The sequence below is a fragment of the Stegodyphus dumicola genome, chromosome 10 (genome assembly GCF_044657685.1).
Source record: "Stegodyphus dumicola isolate Sdum_Otavi_A_Nest chromosome 10, ASM4465768v1".
NCBI lineage: Eukaryota > Metazoa > Arthropoda > Arachnida > Araneae > Eresidae > Stegodyphus > Stegodyphus dumicola.
The window spans coordinates 182,199,001-182,223,275 of record NC_140777.1 but is presented as its reverse complement, the minus strand read 5'-3'; the positions used below and the strand labels follow the sequence as shown (position 1 = coordinate 182,223,275).

General features: G+C 32.3%; 1 protein-coding gene across 5 annotated transcripts in view; it reads left to right on the top strand.

The window, feature by feature from the left end:
* Positions 1–2,169: 2,169 nt before the first annotated feature.
* The window catches only part of LOC118184781 (homeobox protein Meis1-like), a 279,835-nt gene continuing 257,729 nt past the window's right edge, over positions 2,170–24,275 (top strand). For 2 of the 5 annotated variants that reach the window (XM_085825964.1, XM_085825963.1), the window contains exon 1: positions 2,170–2,400. In XM_085825964.1, coding sequence (XP_085682090.1) covers positions 2,207–2,400 — 194 coding nt within the window. In that variant the 5' untranslated portion in view covers positions 2,170–2,206. The remainder of the gene's footprint in view (positions 2,401–24,275) is intronic. The other 3 variants (XM_085825966.1, XM_085825965.1, XM_085825961.1) reach the window with 2 other exon arrangements.

Sequence of the window (24,275 nt, the reverse complement as noted above, 5' to 3'; positions counted from 1 at the left end):
ATTCATCAGATGATTTGACTGGGCTGAACAATAAATTTGTTGAACAGTGAGACTTCGACCCAGTTCAAATTCCGTTGAACGGATTGGTTGTATAGTAGTTTTCGTTTCACCCCCCCCCACGCCCCGCACATGATAAGGCCTTCACGAAGACATCCTTCACCATAGGCATATAGCCTTCGATTCGCTTTGGTTTAACCAATTAACCTTTAACCTCCATGTGCAAAGCGCATCCGAATTAAGTTTGCCTTAAAAGATCTAAAAAAGACGTCTACGAAGGCACGTCTTCCTTCAAGTCAGATAGCTTTATAATATGCTTTTCATAATGAAACAAATCTTCAAACGATCTAACTTCAATGCTTAAGAAAGAGAAGCAAGTGGAACGGAAATTCAGAAATTGTTTCGCAATTTAACTTCCATAGGCGTCGTGAATTCTCTAAAATATACATCTGTAAAATACGCTTTTTTTTTTCGGGGGCGGAATAGGGGGGTTATTTGAATGAACCGCACGTCTCCACTTGAAAGCTTACCTGTTAAATATTACCCCCCCTTTTTTTTCTTTTATAATCCAAAGGGGGCAAATTGCCCTGATGGATTATTAATTTCGTTTTGCCATTTTTGCGTTGAAAAGAATAAACGGCGAATCATTTTCTAAATTGTTGCCACCAAGTATTATCTCCCTCTATTATATTTCAAGAAATTAAATAATGAAGAGTCTGTATAAATCTATGTATGTTTCTCGCACTGTGATAAAACAACCGTACATGGTAAAACTAACCGTACTGTGGTAAAACAGCCAGCCATCAAAATTTGAATAACGTAATCTTGCATAGAATATGGTAAGTGGTAGTCCTAATTTGAATTTGAAATTTGTTTTATTATCTATCTTATATTTTGTAAAATTTTAACGAATTTTTGATTAACAAACTCGAGGATTTCAAAGCGAGCGATGGCAACGTTGTACAGAAAAAACAATTTTACTTCCAGCGCGCGAGACTCTGTATCTCTGTATCGGAAATTCTAAAGATAGGTTCATTTAAAAATTATTTTGCGATATTGCTGTTGAACTGAATTTTATGGTTTAAGTGCGAAGAACATGATATTTAATAAATAAAGGTAACACACGAAACATAAAAAAAAAAAAAAAAAAAAAAAAAAAAAAAAAAAAAAAAAAACCGCCCTTTTGGACGTAATTAAGAAGAAAAATTAATTTTTTAGAAATAACTGTTGTCTTAAAATCGGTTTCATTAATACGGTTAATTATAATTTCGTTATTTACGTTTGTTTTCTGTTTCTGGAATCGGGTACAACCCATTTAGACTTATATTCAAATAAATACAGTTAAGTTCGAAATTCTGAAAAACAAATTCAGGATCATATGGGTCGCACTAATGAAATTTATTATTTTTATTTATAAAATGAAGGATATTTTCTGGAACATATCCTGACGATCACTGTCTAGTCGCTTAGACTAACTTATTTCACTAACTAAATTTTAGAATTTAGTGTGAAATTCACACTAAATTTTAGAAGTTATAATTCTATTTTCTAAGTTATAATACTTAATTTAAAAGTTAAGTTATTATAATTAACCTCTATTTTTTAAGTTATAATACTTATTCTAAAATTTAGTGTGAAATTCAAACTAAATTTTAGAATATGTATTATAACTTAAATTTTGATAATTAAAATGGCAACCAATTTTTAATCTAATATTTTTTTATGTGTGCGAATTTAACACAAATAGCCCAAAGCTTCTTCAAATGGCAAAATACATTTTTTTTTTAATATTTCTATTGAAAAATAATCATTGACAAATCTAGTAGTGGTACTAAAGTTTTCAATTTTTGTTTACATGGGTATACGCGTTAGTTAAAAGGTTGAGAATCGCTGAAGTAGAACATTTAAAACAGAAAAATTTTAGGAAAAGTATTTGTGTAAATACATAGAAAATCGTCTGCAAATGTGCGAACAGCTATTTACCACCCAAAGCTTAAAATGATTTCAACTCAGCTCTCAACAAAGGCATTTTGGACAACTCAGAACAATTTCGAAGCCGTGTCTTTATCCGGCCAATCACGAATAGAAAGGCTGTGATTGATGGCTTTGACTTCTGTCTGACAGCGCCACCTCTCGATTGTTGGGCACAGTATGCCCGCGAAATTTCCCGCTTTCCAACTTAGCTCTGCACGTGGATTAGTTAGAAGGCATGCAGTACTCCGAAGACGGGTTGCCGCCGCACTACGGGCCGGGAGATGGACCCGGCGGTGGAATGTACGATCCACACCGGCAAAGCCTCATGAATCACCATGGAGTATATCACTCCAATCATGTCTCTCTCGCCAACCATGTTATGGGGTCGGTACCCGATGTTGTGAAGCGAGATAAAGACGCTATTTTTAGGTGAGTGTTTATTTATTTTTTCTTTCTTGTCCGTTTTGCAAAGTGAGCTTGAGTTTACTTGAAGTTATACTTATTTAAAAGTTGAAGTTAGTCTTTCAATCAACTTTTAATTAAGTAATCTTTCCGTGAACAAGAAAACTGATATTTGAACTATAATTAGCGCCAGCTTTGTCCCTGAGGGACTATTGTTTTCGTTTTGCAATTTGGCGTCGAATCGCTCTGAATGTCCGTTTCGCTTTTCAAACTGTTGCCACCGAATATTATCGACCTGTATTGTATTTGAAGAAATTAAATAATGAAGAAACTGCATCAATGTATATATGTTTCCTCGCATTGTGATAAAAGAACGGTACATACCAAGAACGGTACCTAGACCATCCAATTTTGAATGACGTAATCCTACTGCTAATAGGGACGGACATCTGGAAGCCGAAATTTGTTTTATGATCGATTTCATATTTTGTAACACTAACGAATTTTATTTTCAAAATTTTTTATGCGTTCACGTCATGTTTTCACCTTGCGCTCAGTTTAAAACATTCTGTTGCATAATTTAATACATAGTTTTTATAACATTTGTAAACTACTGTGAACCAAAAATCCTAAGAATTTCATGTTAAATTTTTATTTTATGCCGAGTTAAGTTTATAAAATATATTTTATAAAAAAAAATCTGTAATGTTTTCGTGCATAAAATTTTTTAATATTAAAATAATCATCGGATTTTTGATTCAGGTAGAAGATAGTGCCCATATAAAGAATTCCATCAAATTTCAAGTATCATTAGGCATTTTTTGCATTAAAAAGCCATATCTAGAACCGAAATATTGTGTATTGAAAGTTTTAGGTATAACGCGTATCACGAAACGAGAAAATTTTCCCGTTATAATTAAGGATAGTCGGTTAGTTTAGCGCTGCTTTAAATTTCAGAATTAGTTTTGAAAATTTTAGGAAACTTTGAGATTTTATGCGCATCAAAATTTTCCACCAAAGCGTAATAAACTCGGAAATTTCACAGTGGAAAAAAAAAAAATAAAAAAATAAAAGTGGTGTTGCTTTTGTCAAATTATTTTTCACATTTAAATAATGTTAATACTATTTTCATTAACATTTATGCAAAAAATGTATTTCGAAATTAATTATCTTCCAAAATCTACAGCAGATCTTTTGCAATATCTTGAGGAATAATTCAAAATTTAATCTTTCAGTCTTTCAGAACATTGAGAAAAAGCTTTTTTCTAAACGTTAGAAATGTGTGAGGACCGAAATATAATTTCGATGCTGAATGTTCTTTTTAAGCCCAAGGGGGCAATCCCTGAAGGACTATTAATTTCATTTTAGCATCTTGCGTTGGTTCACTATAAATGTCTTACGCACTTTTCAAATTGTTGCAATTTTATTTCAAATTTGAAAGCTAGCCATATCAACTTTGTACAGAAAAAACATTTTTATCTCCAGCGCGCGAGACTCTGTATCGGAAATTCTAAAGATAGGCTCATTTTAAAATTATTTTGCAATATTGCCGTTGAACTGAATTTTATGATTTAAGCGCGAAGAACGTATAACATTTTGTGTGCTACCTTTATGTATTTAATAAATAAAGGTAGAACACAAAATGTTAAAAAACGCCCCTTCGGACGCAATTTAAAATCTCAAACCTTTCAGATTTTTTGTTTAAATTTTATACTTTTTTTATAAACCATAGAATTGTTTAAGTTGTTCTCTACGTAATAAATTGTTTTTTATGTTTATTAAACTTTCTTGTTTACCGTTTTGGAAACAGTTTTTTTTTTTAACACCTCTTGGTGATGAACTGACTAATACGTATATTTCCAATAGGAATGTTTCGAAAGTTAATTTATTTATCAAATTTCGCTTTCGTTAGTTGATTTATTCAGCTAATTCTGGGTGTTCTTCTAGACGAATTTTTCTGTTATATGGGGATTTCCAAGAGACTGGTTCAGATATTGTTTTCAGTTGCGGCTATTCGTTTTGAGTCGACGATATGCTTACACCTTTCACTTACGTTTTACAAAAATGTGTTGTTCAATATCATATTGATGATCGGAGCCCACCAGCGGCCGAGCGGTAAAGACGCTGAACACTGGTAGCTCTGTCCGAAGTTCGAATCCCGCGAACGGGCTGGCTGCATGGGCGTTTTCGTGGTTTTCCCCATGTGTAACGTGTATACGAGCCAGTTCCCTTAGAAAATCCTCCACGAAGGCATTCCTCCCTTTAGGCAGATAGCTCTCGTGTGCTTTGCCATAATTCAATAATCCAATCCAATCAATCTTGATGATCGCCAATAGCCGAGCGGTAAAGTCGCCGAGCACTCTTAGTTCGATCCGGAGTGAGCGGGTGAACTATATGAAAGTTTTTGTGGTTTTCTGTAGCGTGAAAAACTTTTCAGTTTCTTTTAGAAAAGCCTCCACGAAGGCATCGACACCTGAGGCAGATAATCGTTGCGTATTTCGCCGTAATTTTACTAATTCAATATCGCGGTTAGTTAAGCATTATATATAAGAAGTTGAAAAGTTGCTTTATCTGGATTTCATAGTAAGATTTTGCAGCAATTGCTGTTTTAGAATAGCAGTGTTGTGGATACATTTCTACACCATACAAAAGGGTCGTAAAAATTTTATTTTTTGTCTGTATCTGAGTTCAAAATCAATTGGAATGATTAAAATTGCTTACGGTAAAATTCCATAGTAATATATGCATTGGAAGCCTCCGTGTTTCTTAATTTTGTTCCAAAATGTTATTCTATTTTTGACATATTTATACATTTTGATGGCAAAAACAAGCCCATGAGTTTCAAAAAGCTGAATTCTTTTTTAGTTGATTTTATTTAGCTGCAAAAATTTAGTTTTATGAGTTGGCTACAGTAATTATTTAAGTAAAGGAATATATATATATATATATATATATATATAATTCTAATATATGTTACAGAGGAAGTATGAAACGTCGGCGACCTGTAGAATAATATATGTATAATATATATATATATGTTGTATGATCTTAAATCCATTTAGTGCGAATACAAGTTATTATTACTTGCGCAATTGCTGCAAAGTTAGTTAATAATAATTTATCTCCTAAACAGTATTGATTAATTGATTATATTATCTCCTAAGTTTAATTAAAGTAGAATTATTTTAAAAAGTGTGCATCCATACTGGTAAGTTATATTTTGAAAGATGTTTTGAAGTAATTTGAAAGCAAAATGTTAATAATGTTTTAACGGGGACTGGAGTAAAATCATCACGAAGAATAATATTTCAATTGTAAAAGGAAAAATTAAAACATGTAATCATTGTCATTGATCGGAAATTAGTTGACTTTTCAAGGGGAACAAACCAACTCCCGTTCAATGAACAATAATTGATAAAAATACGTAAATACGAAAGTGTTTCGTCTTTACTCGAGTTATAAGTTAAAACCGAACCGGCAATTCTAGTCAGGCCAAATATTTCTGCGAATAGTAGGAATTATGAACCAATGCTGATACTCAAAGAACTTATTCTTATGAAGCATTTTAGTCAATTCAATTTGGAGTAAAAATCAATCACTGTAGAGAAATCCTATAAAACTCGAGTAACCGTCCCCGACACTTTCATGTTTATGCATTTGAGTACTATATTATTTGTAGAAATTAAACATTGGAAATTGTCATTATGAAATCGAATTCAAAGTAAAGTTGAAATAAACATAGAAGATTATAAAAAAAGGTAAATAATGCAAACTTTGTAAAAACAAATCAAAGAAAATATAAAAATAATATAGAAAATAATATAAATAAGATCAGTGAATGTACATGAAGATATAAAGGCCAGAAAAGGTATTAAGTAACTTACATTCTTTCTAGTGGGGGAGTTGGCAAAGTGTTCTCTTCGTGTCTGACTCAGAAGTGTAGGGTGTCCGAAAATTTTTAGCGGCAGTAGGGGCTTTGAATAATATCAGTCGGTAAGACTTGGGTGAAGTAATTTATGGTAGTGGGTGGGACTTGGAATTCTTGAGGGATGTATTTTGTGGAGTTCTTATCTGAGAGAGACCGTCTGTTAAGATTTTTTTGAAAATACTAGTGAATGGAAATTAAGTAATTTCTGGCTAATTGTCGTGTCGCAATGATTAAGAATTTAAGAAAGGAAAAATGCATTTTCACTGTCCAAGAGCTAATAGACAGTCTAAAGGCATGAAATAGGCCCATTTTTTTTAGTAACAGTATAGTAACAGTATATGTCTGAAGACAATTAGCTTTTTACAATATATACAATTGAGTAATTACACTATATACAAATCTTCCAACTGACAGTCATCCAACTTATACCGCCTTCTCAGGTTTAGGAATAAATTATCATATCCCTATCAGTTAAATGATTTAGAGTGAGTATATATATAATATAATTGTAATACGATGCCGGACGATTTTGAGAACGAAATATGAGAATTATTACATACTCTCCCTAGGCATTGTATATAATGCCTAGATATTCTATAGAATGACAGATGCTCTTGAAACAAAGTATGAAAAAAAGGTTATGATAAGGCTATCATTTAAAGGACTTTTATTTCTCAAAAATACAAATGTTATCTTGAAAAATTAATGAAACAGTGCCATTAAAAAATTGTTATTCGAAATATGTGAAAAAAAATAGTGAGACGATCTTGATATAAGTTTGTATTTTCTATCTGGTTAAGACTGGGAATCAGTAAGATCTACCTGACAACGGAAATTAAATTCAGAAACAATCATAAGTTTCACAACAACGATCTTTTTAATACCTTTTTATTTTTTCTGGCGGGGCTTACAAAGGTATGTACAGTTCGATATCATTACGTGTATCGTTTTTGTACTTGGTTGAAAGTTCTTTGAACATTCTGTCACGTCGTCCGCGTCCAGTACTCAAATGAGTTTTCATGGAGTACGGGAAATAATTCAGCGTTCGAGACGTAATATAGTACGTACTGACTCTTTCTTGAACACGATAAATGAATGTAATTTTGTTTTCCACAAACATCACATCCTAGCGATTCGGCGGCAAGGAGCCCAGTGGTTAATTCTTAGTAGTCATTTTGGCTTTTTTACATCATTTATTTAACTACTGGTAATTAATTTGGTTCTTCGAAACGAATCGGAAATGTTTCATACTTTGCCGATAGAATGCCTAGGAAAATGTGGGAAATATGAATTGTTTCATACGTTGCTGGCTAGTTTTAGGCATTATATACAATGCCAGGCATTCTATAGAATGCCGGATTTCAAACTTTACCGGTAACATATACATGCATTGTTTTTTTGATAGAAAATATTGTAATCTTCTTAGGAATTTTAGACTGTCATCTAAAGTTTTCAGATTTCAAAACCTTTTTCCTTGTAGGTGAACCAAATCACTTGGTAATAAACAATGAAATAATATTATTCTCTTATTAAAAAAGAGTATTATTAAAAAAAAGTTAATTGTTTTGGAAATTTATATAAAGGGAAAACGAGAAAATATATTGTTTGTAATTACTAACTGACTTATTAACTAAAAGATGTAGCAAACTTTTTAATTAATTAATTAATTATATTTCCGAAATTAATTTATAATCGGCTTGGAACAAACATTAGACATTCCGGTGCTATTCCGTTTTGAGGACCATAAAAAAATTGCAGAAATAATGTATGTGCAAAAGCACCAAATCTAGTAAATGCGCCCAATCTAGCGTACGCGCTAATTTCAGATTGCGTAAGTTTATATAGTTATATATTTCTTAAGACGTCATTGAAATACTAGTTTAATTTTAAAATCCTTTTTTGATATCCTATGGATTTAACAATTTGGGAATTGCCCGTTACGAAAAGTCTGCAATAGAATTTTGGGTAAAGGGCAGAATCACCCACTGTTTTTTTTTTTTTTTTACTTATTATGTTCTCCGCCCTTAAACACTACACGGAAAGGGAGGGATGCCCGTGGAGGTCTTTTTAAGGGAAACTGGCTCGTATCCACGTTACACATGGGGAAAACCACGAAAACGCCCATGCTGCCAGCCCGTTCGCCGGGACTCGAACCCCAAAACGAACTACCAGTGTTCAGCTGCTTTTACCGCTCGGCCGCTGGTAAGCCCTCACCCACTGCTTGACGCGTTTTTAAGAATTGCACATACTCGGTATCCATGTGCACATCGACCTATTTTCACTTCCAAAAAAAATCGCAGAATTGCACAAAAATGGCACTTCGCACACCCTTGACTTTATGTATGTACACATCGAGCAGAATAGTGTTACAATATTTCGAATCTTGTTCTGGAGATGATATTTTAGAATAAATTATTGTACTTCAAAAAGACCGTCGTCCCACGTGCTTGTCTTAGCAGGAATGGAAATAAAACATGGAAATATTTCTTTTCTACTAACCACTATAAAATGTTTCTTATTAAAAATGCTGCCCTCCCAAATGTGATGCCCGAGGCGGATTGCCCCTACTGCTTTATCCCCTCTAAACATGTCATTGTTCCAAAAATTTTTAGCAATATAGTAGTACAATTTTCTGGAGAAATAAAATAATAAATATATATATATATATTAAAAAAAAAGAAGCTCTTCAAACATGCTTAGACTTCTGATGTGTAGTTATAAATTGGGAACAACACTTTACGACCGACAATTAAGCCAGAAATTCAAATTGCATACTGGCTAAGTTCACGATATAAAACACAGTTGACGGGACAAATTTTTTTTAACAAAATGAAAAAAAAATTATTAATAAAACCAAAATTATTTTATAAAAAATATCTGAAAGCTTTCAGATTTTATATTACTCCTAAAGTTTTTTTTTTTTTTTTTTTTTTTAACTTTTTGTGTGTCACTCAAAATTCTGGCGTCCAAGTATCCGTATTCTGTTGGAGGACCACGTTATTCAAAATTGGATGGTTCTAGATACTGTCGTTTTATCACAATGCGAGAAACATTCATGCAGATTCTTCATTATTTAGTTTACTTCAAATGTAATACATGGCGATAATATTTGGTGGCAACAGTTTGAAAAGTGAATCGACGCCGAATTCCGTTTTGAAATTAACACCCTTTCTGTGCTAATGTCCTTCAGACTAAAAAAATAAACTCCAAAAGGTAATGAACATGCATTTTGATTTTTAGAAAATAGAAACTGTAATTTGATTTCAAGTAGAAATCGTTAAGTTTAGCAACGCCGATCCATAACTCATAATAATAATATAAAATAAATAAAGAAAGAAAATCTGAAAGGTTTCCGTTTTTAAATTACGTTCAGAGGTGCGTTTTTTTAACATTTTGTGTGTGTTAGTTACTTTACTTATATCATATAAATATCATGTTCTTCGCACTTAAACCGTAAAATTCAGTTCGAAAGCAATATCGCAAAATAATTTTAATTTGAGGGTATCTAGAATTTCCGATACACAGTCTTGCGCGCTAGAGATAAAAATGTTTTTTCTGTACAGCGTTGCCATGGCTCGTTTTGAAATACTCTAGTTTGTTAATAAAAAATTCGTTAAACTTTTACAAAATATTAAATCGATAATAAAACAAATTTCAAATTTGGTCTTCCACATGCCCATATTTGCAGTAGGATTACGTCATTCAAAATTCGATGGCTCTATGTGCCGTTGTTTTATCACAATGCGAGAAATATACGTACATTTATGCAGATTTTTCATTATTTAATTCCTTCAAGTATAATGCAGGAGTAACATTTGGTGGCAACAGTTTGAAAAGTGATATGGACATTTTTAGTGAACCACTGCAAAATCGCAAAACGAAAGCAATAGTCCTTCAGGGACAAAAGCCCCTTTGGACTATATATATTAAAAAAAAAAAAAAAAAAAATGTTTGAGTTGGAATCTACTTAAAAATGCAAGCAAATATTGTTGCATGTGAAATGCCTTTTAAGGAAGAACAGGAGCAGTTTACTACCGAAAATTCAGACTCATGGATAAAGCTGCTAATTGTAAGCCAGATTCCGCTAAATTGAGGTCATGAATTCAGTATGGGGAAGCCATTGATATCGAAGCGAAAAATGAATTTCATTCAGTTATGTTTATTTTCATAATAATCGAATTATAATTGTATATTTATGTTGAAAGCGAATTGTAATTTCTGAATAAAATTTTACATAAAAACTCACCAAAAAAAAAAAAAAAAAAAAAAAAAAAAAAAAACCTTCTAAAATTAAAATACCACGGACTCAAAACATCTTATTACATATATTTTGTTCGGTACTTTCCGATAATTTCTATTTGCAGTTAAATAATGCTTAAAACATTAAAATTAAGGGAGAAGATTAAACTTAGTTTGGCGTAGAATTTGAACGCCAAATGCTTCGCTTTTCTTCCTAATTTTAATTGCTATTATCATGTTTCATTCTGAGTTACGTTGACCTATCAGACTTCTGCAGACTTTGTTGTATTAATTTAACTGTAAAAGTTCGTAATTTTCTCTTTCTTTTCCCCTGGTTTTACTGAAAGAAGAATAGTCTCATCTGCCCCCCTTTTTTTTTCTCTTTTCTTCAGCGAGTGCAATGTTTATTCATAAAATCAACGCTGCATGGCCTACTTTAAAATGCATCCCATTCATGAAGTTTTACGAGCTGTTTCAACGCTCGAATGGAATACTCAGGAAACTTTGGAATGTTTATTCATTTGTGAGTAAGTGTACAGCTGTCGATGATTCGGCAGAATATCCTGCTAGAATCGTTTCAGCTTGTTATTAAAACTCGAATAAATATAAACCCTCGGCCATGTTTTTTAGATGTTAAATTTGAAGCATTTACTAAGTATATTAGCACTGGAAGAAAGTGTTTTAGTGTTTCCTAAAAGCAAATTGTTGCAGACGATAAAAAAACAAAACTTTATAATTAATGATGTGTATATTCTTTTCTAAGTGAATGAATTAGAGATTAATTAACACGGAATTAAATTTGTTTCTTTTGCGAAATAACTGGTATGATTTGTAAATAAATGGCCTGTATATAGCAATAAAAATTGATGTGTAATTAGAAGCAAATATTGTATATTGTTTGAAGAAAGTCTTTTCTTTATATTAGTAGTCCAAAGACTATTGCTTTCGTCTTGCGATTTTGCGTCGAATCATTCTGAATGTCCATTTCATTTTTCAAACTGTTGCCACCCAATATTTTCGCCCTGTGTTATAAATTAAATGCTGAAGAATCTGCATAAATGTATATATGTTTCTCGCATTGTGATAAAACAACGGTACCTACAACCATGCAATTTTGAATAACGTAATCCGAATATGGGCATCTAGAAGCCCAAATTTGAAATTTGTTTTATTAGCGATTTCATATTTTGTAAATTTTAATGAATTTTTGATTAACAAACTCAAGGATTTCAAAGCAAACCCATGGCAACGTTGCACAGAAAAAACATTTTTATCTCCAGCGAGGTAAACTGTGTATCGGAAATTCTAAAGTTAGGCTCAATTTAAAATTATTTTGCGATATGGCCGTTGAACTGAGTTTTATGGTTTAAGTGCGAAGAACATGATATTTAATAAATAAATGTAACACACAAAATGTTTAAAATAAATAAATAAATAAATAAAATACGAATTTTCTGGTGCGAACTAAGGGGACTTAGGGTACCTTTTGAATGATTTTTTTTTTATTTAAGAACTTTCGTCTATTTTTTATGAATATTATTAAATTGCTATGCTAGGCGAAATGATGTTAAGCTGTAAAAAATATTGCCAGTAATTTTTTTAATTTAAAGTTTTGGAAGAAAATTTTAACAATTAATTTAGTTCTTCTCTTAAGAGTTTTTAACCCAGTTTCTTTCGTTGTATTTATTAGAATGTTTTTAATAATTTTAAAGAGCGATTTTATAATATTGATTTGGCATTGTATTCATTTTCTTAAAAGTGAAATTTTAAATTTTAACAGACACTAATTAAATTGTAACAGATATTTAAAATTTCTCAGCAGCATATGTGATTTCTTACCGTCTTTAGCGATTTTTAGCCCAAAGGGCCTTTGTCCCTGAGAGACTACTGTTTTCGTTTTGCGATTTTCGTCGAATCAATCTGAATGCCCGTTTCACTTTTCAAACAGTTGCCACCAAATATTATCGTCATGTATTATATTCGAAGAAATTAAATACTAAAGAGTCTGCATAAATGTATGTATGTTTCTTGTATTGTGGTAAAACAATGGTACCTAGAGCCATCCAATTTTGAATGACGTAATCCTATTGCGAATAGGGGCATCTGGAAGCCCAAATTTGAAATTGGGAATTTGTTTTATTATCGATTTTATATTTTGTAAAAAGTTAACGAATTTTTGATTAACAAGCTCAAGGATTTCAAAGCGAGCAATGGAAACGTTGTACGGAAAAAACATTTTTATCTCCAGCTCGCGAGACTGTGTATCGGAAATTCTATGGATATGTTCAATTTAAAATTATTTTGCGATATTGCTCTTGACCTGAATTTTATGGTTAAGTTCAAAGAACATGATATTTAATATATAAAGGAAACACACAATGTCTTAAAAAAATGCCCCTTTGTCTGAATTTAAAATCTGAAACCTTTCAGATTTTTTTAAATCTCTTTTTTATCTTTTTTTTTTTTTTTTTTTTTTTTGTTTTGTTTTGTTTTGTTTAGTTAAATCAAGTAATTCAGTATCCTCAGCGAGACACATATTATCTTTTTCGAAAAAAAATATTTTAATGTCAAGTTTTAACGGTTGTCACCGTAATACTGTATCAGAAAAAATGTGTAGTTTCACAGCCTGTAAAATTAACGTTACATTTAAATTTATGCATGTTTTTCTTTTAGACTCTTTTAGAATTAAAAAGGCAAATACAGAGCTTATTAATACGTCTCTGAATTACAGATAAAAGTATTATGTAGCTGTTGCATTATCATAAAAGTTATTTTTTTCAGTTTAAGAATAATAATAGTCAAAAGAAAACGATTTATTGTTCACTTTTTAAACGCGTTCTTTTTAAAACAAGATCAGCTTAGGACTATTTTCGTTTCTACTGTTGCCACTCACTGTCTGCATAAAGTGGTAGAAAAGAAAAAATTATATATTTGATTTGTAGAGGTTACACTTAGCCAATTTTCGAAATAATTCGAGCATGTCTATTTAAATATTTACAATATTTTGTTTAAATATTACGCTTAACTAATGTTAGCATCACACAACTTGTATTTTTTTTGTTTGGTGGCATATAGAATGATACATTACCAAAATAACTGGAAAAATCTACAGGATCGAAGCATCATATGTGGAAATACAGGATCTACAGGATCGAAGCATATATTACATAAGATATTTACACGATTATAGAATCGTGTAAATATCTTATGTAATATTACGTAAAACTTAATGGTAGGCGTTTCAGAACTGCATGATCTGTAAAATAAATCCATATCATAATCTCAGCTTTGAAAACGACATGAACCGGAAATATATTAAGTTCTAACATAGTGTATTTAAAGGAGGTTTTTGCGTTTGACACTGCACGCAAGTTTATGCTTGACTCATGCAGGAGCATTCGTAAATATGATTCATCCTTTCGCTGCAGTCTCCTGTGAGAATATTACAACATCGCGGAGACATTTTTTACATTAAAAAGCCATATCTTTAACCGAAATATTGTGCATTGAAAGTTTTGGGTATAATGCGTATCACGAAACGAGAAAAGTTTCCAGTCATAATTCAGGTAGTCAGTTAGTTTATCACAACATTAATTTTCGCCATAATTTCGAAAATTTTACGGAACTTTCTGAGATTTCACGAATATCAATTTTCTACCGAGGCTTCATAAACTCAGAAATTTCAAATTTGAAAAAAAGTTATTTTCGACATTAAAATAATATGAATACTATTTTCAGTAGCATTTATGCAAAAAATATATCTGAAGAATATCTTCTAAAAAAATACCTTTCAAAATCTACAACAGATCTTTAGCAAAATAGTGAGGAATAATTCAAAAATAACTTTTTCAGAACATGAGAAAAAGCTCTTTTCTAAACGTCAGAAGTTTGTACTATCGAAATATATTTCCGATGCTCAATATTCTTTATTTAGCCGAAAGGGCCAATTTGCTCAGAACGGTTATTAATTTCGTTTTGGCATTTTGCATTGGCTCACTATAAACGGAGGTTTACTTTTCAAATGTTGCCACCCAATCGCCCTGTGTTATATATAAAGAAATTAAATAATGAAGAATCCACTTAAATGTCTCTTGCACTATAAAAAAAACAACGGTACCTAGATCCACCGAATTCTGAATAAGGTAGTCCTCCACTCGTATATGGGCATCTGGAAGCCCAAATTAGGAATTTGTTTTATTTTTGTAACACTTCCAACGAATTTTTGATTAACAAACTCAACGATTTCAAAGCGAGCAATGGCAACATTGTACGGACAAAAAATAAAAACCTTCAGCGCGTGAGACTGTGTATCGGAAATTTTAAAGATATGTTCTTTTTAAATTATTTTTGGATGTTGCTGTTGAATTGAGTTTTATGGTTTAAGTGCGAAGAACATGATATTTAATAAATAAAGGTAACACAAAAAACGTTAAAAAAATGTCCCTTTGGGCATAATATAAAATCTGTAAGCTTTCATATATATATATATTTTTTTAACTCAAAACTTGCAATTTAGAGTTGGAAGAGCGCGTGCTATAGGCGCCAGTTTTTCGCCAAATTCCTTAGAGTTCAACATTTCTGATTATTTTCGCACCTGCAACGTAAATTCAATTTTTTTTTTCTTTTTACTTAAGATAAAATTACTGTTTATAATCATATCAGTGATGAGATCTATCTAATGATTATTTTAAAGAAATGTTTTAGCTTCAGTACTTGCCAACAGATTTTCTACTTCGTCATTCTTCGTTTGAAATTTCAATTTCTACAGATTCTCTTTTGTGAGTGTTTTGACTTCCAACATCTGTAAATCCTTCTGATTTTAGGTCTCATTCTAAACTATTCCGCAAGCTTAAGTTTTCAATAAATACTTCATCCTTCATCGCTCGAATTTCGTAAAATTATACATAGCAGACTTACGCTTTTGTTCAAAAAAGGACTCAAAATACGATGGAATTTCACCGATTTTTAAAGCGTTGTGGATGGCAAAATCATTTCTAGTTTCCTCCAGATATACCACTTCTTCCCCCCTCCGGATTCCATTCCTCATTACCTCTATAACAAAGATTTCATTGTATGACAAATTATTATAGAAATCATCTTCAATGCATTCTGTACTTATAGTTAGTCCAAAGGGGCAATGTGCCCAGAAGGATTATTAATTTCGTTTTAACATTTTACGTTGGTTCACTATAAATGTCGGTTCACTTTTCAAATTGTCGCTAGCAAATATTAGAACCCTGTGTTATATTTAAAGAAATTAAATAATGAAGAATCTGCATAAATGTATGTATGTTTTTTCGCATTGGGATAAAACAACGCTACCTTGAGCTACACTTTTGAATAACGAAATCTTCCACCGAACATGGGCATCTGGAAGCCCAAATTTGGAATTTGAAATTTGTTTTATAATCGATTTCATATTTTGTGAAACTTTAACCAATTTTTGATTAACAAACTCAACGATTTGAAAGCGAGCCATGGCAACACTGTACAGGGAAAAAAAAAACAAAAAAACTTTTCATCTCCAGCGCGTGGAACTGTGTATCGGAAATTCTAAAGGCATGCTCAATTTAAAATTATTTTGTGATATTGCTGTTGAAGTGAATTTTATGGTATAAGTGCAAAGAACATGATATTTAATGAATAAAGGTAACACAGAAAACTTTAAAAAACGCCCCTTTGTACGTAATTTAAAATCTGAAAACTTTCAGATTTTTTTCTTTGAAATTTAAAAAAAAAAAATAATATATTTAAAATGTTAGGTTGTACCGTTCGAGCTGGTGCAAAGAACCTGAAATAAAATTGGGGTTAATACATGGAAAGTACGGAAGACTCTAGTATTGCTAATAAAGAATTTAGGAGTATGGTTTGCACATAGAGAAATTCACACAGTACGACAGAAAAATTCGAAATACCATAACTCACGTAATAGTCGCACCCCCGTTTAGAAGCAGAATAAATCGTGAAAAGTGTACAATACTGTGCACTAAATTCCCCGGCATAATAGTCGCAGATAGACCTTTCACAATGAAAAACTGCCCCTCCTCCAGAAACAGTGCGACTATTACGCAAGTAAACACGGTATATATACCATTACAAAAGCGAAATTATAAAAATTCAATGCAAAAATACCATTCGAATACAGATTACATACTGTTAATAGGGGCCCACCAGCGGCCGAGCGATAAAGTCGCTGAACATTGGTAGTTCGGTCCGAGGTTCGAATCCCGCGAACGGGCTGGCTGCATGGGCGTTTTCGTGGTTTTCCCCATGTGTAACGTGTATACGAGCCAGTTTCCCTTAGAAAGTCCTCCACGAAAGGCATCCCTCCCTTTAGGCAGATAGCTCTCGTGTGCTTTGCCATAATTAAATACACCACACCACACCCTTAGAAAGCCCTCCACGAAGGCATCCCTCCCCTTAAGCAGTTAGCGCTAGTGTGCTTTGCCGTAATTAAATACACCACACCATATTGTAAATATTTAAAATAGCCATAGGTCTAATTAAATTGGTCAAGTCATTATAATCGTAATCACAGATTTTAATGGCTGCGTTGCTAATCGTTTGGCTGCATAGACGTTTTCGTGGTTTTTTCCATGTCTAGCGCGGCTGCGAACCCCCGTCCCCTCATAAAGTCATCTACGAAGGTATCCCTGCCCTTTGCTGTAATCCAAAAAACCAAACCAGAAATAAGAAAAGCTGAAAAGAAAGCTGAATTTAATCTTACTCAGTTACCTCTTCAATATGAATCTATGTTGTATATTGCGAAGAAATAAAAAGAAAGGACAGTTCTGTATCTCCCGTTCTACTGGACTGATTGACGAAATTCATCTTGCCTATTTCTGTCTCGAAAGCGCGACTTACGATATGTGTTAAATTTATATATAGCAATGTTCTAATGAAGGTATTTTGACACAAAATCGTATTTTTTCTGAAATGAGGTGCCAATTTTTTTTTCATATTTCGATTCTACAACTATACTATGCCAAACTGCCAAGCTTTGTAAAAATCTCACAAGTAGTTTTTAAAAAATTAGCTCTCGAAATTTTAGTTCCTCATTGTTAATTAAATTCGATGTAGAATTATTAATATCTTTTTTTAATTAAACTTACTTGATTCCTTTTTCCAGAATTCGAAATTTAGTCTTATTCCAAATACAATTCGCTCATTTTTATTTATTTTTTGAGTTTCCATTTTTAAATATTTTTATCAATTTTTCGAAAACATTTTTGTGCTATAACCCGTGAAATTTTTAACATCATTTTAAAATATATGTATTTCTAAAACACACTTGCAAAAATTTACAGTTTCTTTATTCAAAATTTTTTAAGATATACATGACTTTACATGTTGGCGAGTTTTGAAATTTGGCTTATTTGTTATAAGCGATAATAATGCCAAATGTGGTTTACGCACTCTGTTAAAATTATTTGAAATATGAACGATGACTTTTTTCGGTTAGTTTACAATGAAAAAAAATCTGATGTGTGCACCACATAACTTCCTTGTACGGAATATTAAATTATAAGCATTTTTCGTGCATTTCATTTCAACGTATTCAATTGAATCAAATCTACTTTGTTGATAGCGCATAAACCACAATAGAAAAAATGCACTCTTTAAAATTTACTATATTTGCTTACCATAACGACACTCTGGCCCTAGGTTCACTTAACAGCGCTCATTTTTTAACTCAGAATGCGCAAAATTTATATCATCTTAGGAATTATCTAATCGCTGCCACATGTTCTATTCAAATACTATAATAAATCTAAAACGATGTATAAAAGAATTTAAGCAAAGAACAACAACAACACGATTCAGTATTTCACATTCGATTAATTCATTTCTCACTTCGCAAAAATACATAAATACTCAAAATGTCTGTATTGAAAATTTTGAAGTAAATCTTAAACACTTATTTCCTCGAATAAATTCCAGAATGGATTAAGCATGATTTAATTCGCAATAATAAAAGAATGCGTTATCTTTGTTATTGCGAAGCTTACTTTCTCTGGATTGGCAACAAATCTACTATTCTGTTGTTTCAAATGTAAACAAGCAATGGCCGACGTGGCAAAAATTATTAATTAGGCTTACCGGCACTAAAACAACTTTTAAATTGTTGATAATTCTAAAAATATTGCATACAGATTTACTAAAGGCATAAAAACCTTAACCGGAAGATAAAAACAACATAATTCAATCATTTTTAAAGCAAAAAACGTACAATTTACAAACATATAAGAATAAAGAAACCGAGATTACTGAGCTGGGTAACAGAGTGGATATATGTATAGAAATATATTTATATACGTTTAGTGCGGCCGATTGCAACCAAAATACGAGGTGCACATCTATATGTTATAGCAGTCCTATATACAAAATTTCAACGTTCTGAGGCTACTCGTTTTTGAGTTATGCGAGATACGTACGTACGCACGTTCGTACAGACGCCACGAAAAATTCTCTTCAGACTTCATTTTAAAGCAGTTTTATAATTTTTTTGGAGGAAACGAGTCTTTTATTCTGTCCTTATGTACAGATATCGCACAAAAACATCGTTAAATTGCATTCGATAGCTGTCAAAATGGATATTTTCGTTGAAATATGCTGCCTGAAACTTTTCGCGATTACAATACTTCCTTTTTACTTCGTACAAGGAAGTAAAAAATAAATAATTACAATTCAATATAAATATATGTAAGTTAATATAAATTACCAACAATTAGAAAAACAGTTATTTTAAATATGCATCTTAGAAATGAAACAAAATAAAAGGAAACTAAAATTAAAAAGAAGTGCTACACTGGGGGGGGTAAGGAATTAGTTTTGAGCAGTATTATCCTCTATATTTAGAAAAATTATTTCTTTACTTTAATTTGTAACTCTACCAAAACCTTCTGAGCAAGGCTATTAGAGGTCCTAAGCGAGGAGCGCCGCGTGGGGGTGGCAAAATTGTTCACCGCACAAGGACGCCTGGGGCACGGGGCCCCAAAATTTACTCTTATCACAAGAAACAAAACACAATTCTGGATTTTTTTGGCATAGATATGCATACACCATCACGCAGTATTTACCTTTTACCCTAAAATTCGATTCAACAGCAATATCGCAAAATAATTTTAAAATGATCATATCTTTACAATTTCCGATAGTTTGGCTCTCTCTCTCTATAATTTTATTTATTTATTTATTTATTTTTCTGCGGTACAGTGTTGCCATTGCTCGCTTTGAAATGGTTGAATCCTTGAGTTTGTTAATCAAAAATTCGTTTAAGTGTTACAAAATATGCAACCGATAATAAAACAAATTCCAAATTTGGGCTTCCAGATGGATTACGTCATTCAAAATTGCATGGCTCTAGGTACTATTGTTTTATCACAATGCAATAAACATACATACATTGATGCAAATTCTTCATTGTTTAATTTCTTTAAATATTACACAGGGCTGTAATATTTGGTGGCAACAGTTTGAAAGTGAACTAGCATTTATAGTGAACCAATGCCAAAACGAAATTAATAGCCCAAGGGCTAACGCTTTGGGCTAAAAATTCGGTTTTAATAAAAAAATTTAAGTTAAAAGGGAATTTTTAGGTAGAAATAAATATTTCTTTTTTTAAAAGTTTTGCAAGACTTTTACCTGCAGTTATGTACATGTTCACTCTTATAAAAAGAATTTTGTCAAATAAATTCAGGAGTTATTATGAATAATTTTCATGTTATGCAAAAATGTTCAGTTATGTGCATGTTCACTCTTATAAAAAGAATTTTGTCAAATAAATTCACGAGTTATTGTAAAAAAGGACATTTTTATTAATACAGCAATTTATTTTGGATCCGAGTTTTGTTCCTGCGTCATTCCTATCGTATGCAGTAAGTGAGAATCAAATATGCGTTTATTAACAACTTCAAAAGATAATGATTGATTTAGTATCCTATTCCCCCCTTTAGCGCAGTATTTTGAACAAAGACAAACCATTGCAAACCACCTGCAGAGGTCACGCCGAACCTTTCCTTTTTAATTCTTGAAATTTATGGCAGCGTAATACAAGAACTGACCCATCACAGCAGAGCAAACATGAACTGCTATTGAGTTCACGATGTCACCAAGTCACCTGCACATTCATTTTCTTTAATTAATTATGGATGATTTGAGACCTAAGGAATAGCAAAGACAACAAACAACAAGAAGGGACAGTATTCAAATTGCAGGGAAGCAGAAGTGAGGATATCTTATTAGATATTGTAATGTTGCTATCAAATGCCCTGCCGCGGTAAGATAGGTTCGGCGGAAAGCGGTTGTAGGGTTGCCAGCTTTGGCGCGATATCGCTCGTTTGGCGACTAATTGGCAATATGAAGTAGATGGATCGAGAACAAAGAATATGTATTAAAATTAAGGAGGAAAACTTCTCCGCAACAGTATGGCTACGTCCTAATAGGGCCTTATTTCTAAGATTAGAAGTGACGGAGCCCTATGGAAGAACGTCAGCAAAGAGGAACAAGAGTAAATAAATAAATATTAAACTCATTAATAATTTTAAAATTAAATAGTTAATTATTATCAAATTAATTAATAGCTATTTAATTAATGTTTATAAATTGTTATTTAGTCAATAATTATTATATAATTAATTTTAATTTAATTGATAATGTTTAGATAATTAATTATTATTTATTGAAATTATTCAAGTTTGAAGTAATTAAATAATTAAAATTAAATAAAATGTAAAGAACTAAATTGAAATTTAATAAGCGATTTTTAATATAATTTTATTGTTAAAATATAATTTTCCAGATAAAATTTCTACTGAAATTGTTATTCAATTACGTAGTGCCGCAGCCTTCTTATTCAGACCTCCGGTGCGTTCCGGCTAGAATTATGATTTATTACAAAAACTAAGAAGCATCCGGCCCAATTTAAGCTGTGATCGTAGGGGGGGGGGTCCTTTCACCATCACAAAAATTAAATATACTTAAAGTACAGCTGATGAAAATTCCAGGGCGAAACAGAATGAGGGTATGAGTGGGTGGAAACAAAAAATGAGGGGAATCTTGGTGAGAGAGACCGCGGCTCTCTGCTGATATAATTGTAGCCATCAAGCAGATGTGTGTCAGGAATAAAATGAGACCTGAATCTGACTCCTAAGGATGAATGTAAAATTGCTGGTTACACTTTTCTCCATTAGTGGATACTGTGGGAAGGCGATGTATAGGACGTGCTTAAGCAGTTTATCTCAGTATTCAGTTTATTGTACTCGCTGTCCTTAACGCACATTTAAGACCACAAATTTTCCTTCCTGCAAGGATAACTAACTGTAAGCATCGATAACAATACACTAGATACGATAGCATGGCGAGAAATTTACGCACTCCTAAACAAACTCCCCAAATTTATTGCCCTTCTTAAAGAGAAAGGTTTCCGCATGTGAGTGACGGGACTTTACTTGAACATCTCATGTTCTCATGAGTTCGTATTTCTAGGGAAATAGAGTATTGCAAAGTCTGCTTATTGTTAAACTAAAACATTACGAATTCTAACTTCCCCCCTTGAAATTGTGGTTCAGTTTTATAAAAAGAAGTACCGGAACTCATCTTATTTAGGGCTCTGGTGCGCTCCGGCTAGAATTGTAATTTATCTTAAAAATTGAGAAGTACCGGAGCTCGGCTCCGGCGGGCTCCGACGCAATTTAAGCACTGCGTTTGGTGCGGCGATTGCAACCAAAATACGAGGTGCACATCTACATGTTATAGCAGTCCTATATACAAAATTTCAACGTTCTGAGGCTACTCGTTTTTGAGTTATGCGAGATACATATGTACGTACGTTCAGACACCACGAAAAATTCTCTGCAGAATTCATTGAGAAAAATGCACCAAGATAAATTTTTGAATTTCTCACTTAAATTTTGCACTAAATTTTACAAAGTTTAATATTTAGGCACCATTTGAGTTGTAGAATCCAAATATGAAAAATAATTAGCATGTCATTTCAGAAAAATACTTCAGTAAATAATAATTTTTTCTAATATTCATGTTTAGCCCAAAGGAGCAATTTGCCCAGAAGGGCTATTAATATCGAATCCTGGCGAAAGGTCGGCTGCCTGAGCGTTTTCATGGTTGTCCGCATGAGTAACGTCTATATGAGCCAGCTTTCCTTTAAAAGTGCTCCACAAAGGCATCCCTTTCCCTAGACCGGTGGTCGGCAAAGTGCGGCTCCAGAGCCGCATGTGGCTCTTTGGCTCCTTAAGTGCGGCTCTGGTACAAATATCCACGGAAGACTCAATATTTTAATTTAAAAAAATCTTGGTAAGAAAAAATTACATCTTATTTTGATAAATTAAAATTCTTCTATAAGTCGAGAACATGCATAATTTTTTGTTTGAGTAAAAAGATAGGCAATTAAAATTTTATATTGTTGTAAAAATACGTAACGAACATCGAGTTTAATTTTATTAGTTTTCGTAAACGTAAACATAAACCATGTACAAGCTGCCGGCATGCGCGTGCATGCTCTTCATAAAGTAGTGAAGATACAAATTGGCATTACAGAGCAGCAGTTGCGGTGTGAACAGTTTTGTCTTATCTAACCGTGTCTGCCGTTGTCCTGTCTTATTAAAAAGTTGTTGTATTTTTTAATCTAGCTGCACATCCTACAGATATTTTTATACGATTTTATTACACCTGCTATGTATGTTTGTGGTTCCGGTACAAAATTTGTAATCGATTTTTCAATAACTTCTATTTGTCCAAATGTTGGAAGTTTTCTTCCATTTTTGGTCATATTAAAAGTTTTGTTATTCTGATGATGGAAAAAAAATGATTTTTTTTCTTTTTAGTGCAGTTACATATATTAATAAAATTGTATTTTTTAAAAAGATTTTTTAAATTTTTTTCATCAATTTAATAATAATATTGTACTGGTGGCTTTAGAAAAAAAAAAAAAAAAAATATATTTGAAATATCTTTATAGGCACTCCAATTATCATGGCTACCAAAAAGAAAAACGGAAGATGAAAACCGCGAATTTAAAGTTGAGTGGACCGAGAATTTTGCGTTTATTGAAAACTTGAATGGACTTCCGACATGTCTCATTTGTAAGGAGAAATTCGCGCATAACAAGAAGTCAAATTTAGAGAGACACTTTACAAGAAAGCACGCGTCATTTAGCACTAAATATCCTACCGGTGATGCAAGGAAGAAAGCAGTTGAGGAACTTCAGAAGAGTCAAGAGTCGTCAACTTCTGTGTTTAATAACTGGATGCAATCTTCTAGCAATATTAATATGGCAAGTTTTGTTTGTAGCCAAAGAGATTGCTAAGAGAGGAAAACCGTACACAGACGGCGAATACATAAGAAATTGTTTTATAAATGCATCTGAAGAGCTATTTCGGGATTTTAAGAACATGCTGAAAAGAATTAGAGTTACCATTGTCTGCCAAAACCATTAAAAATAGAAGAATTAAAATGTGTTCGAATATAACCACCCAGCATATCGAAGATCTGAAATTATCAATAGCAGTTGACGGATCTTTATGACATAAATGATACAGCGCCAGTTTCACTTTTTGTAAAATTTATGTTTCATTCAGGCCATAAAGAAGGACTTTTAGGATTATTGCCACTCAAAGGTCAGACGTGTGGAGAAGATATCGCCAATGCTGTAATTGAGTGTATGGATAAAACATCATATTCCCCTCGATAAAATTGTGCCAATTGCAACAGATGGAGC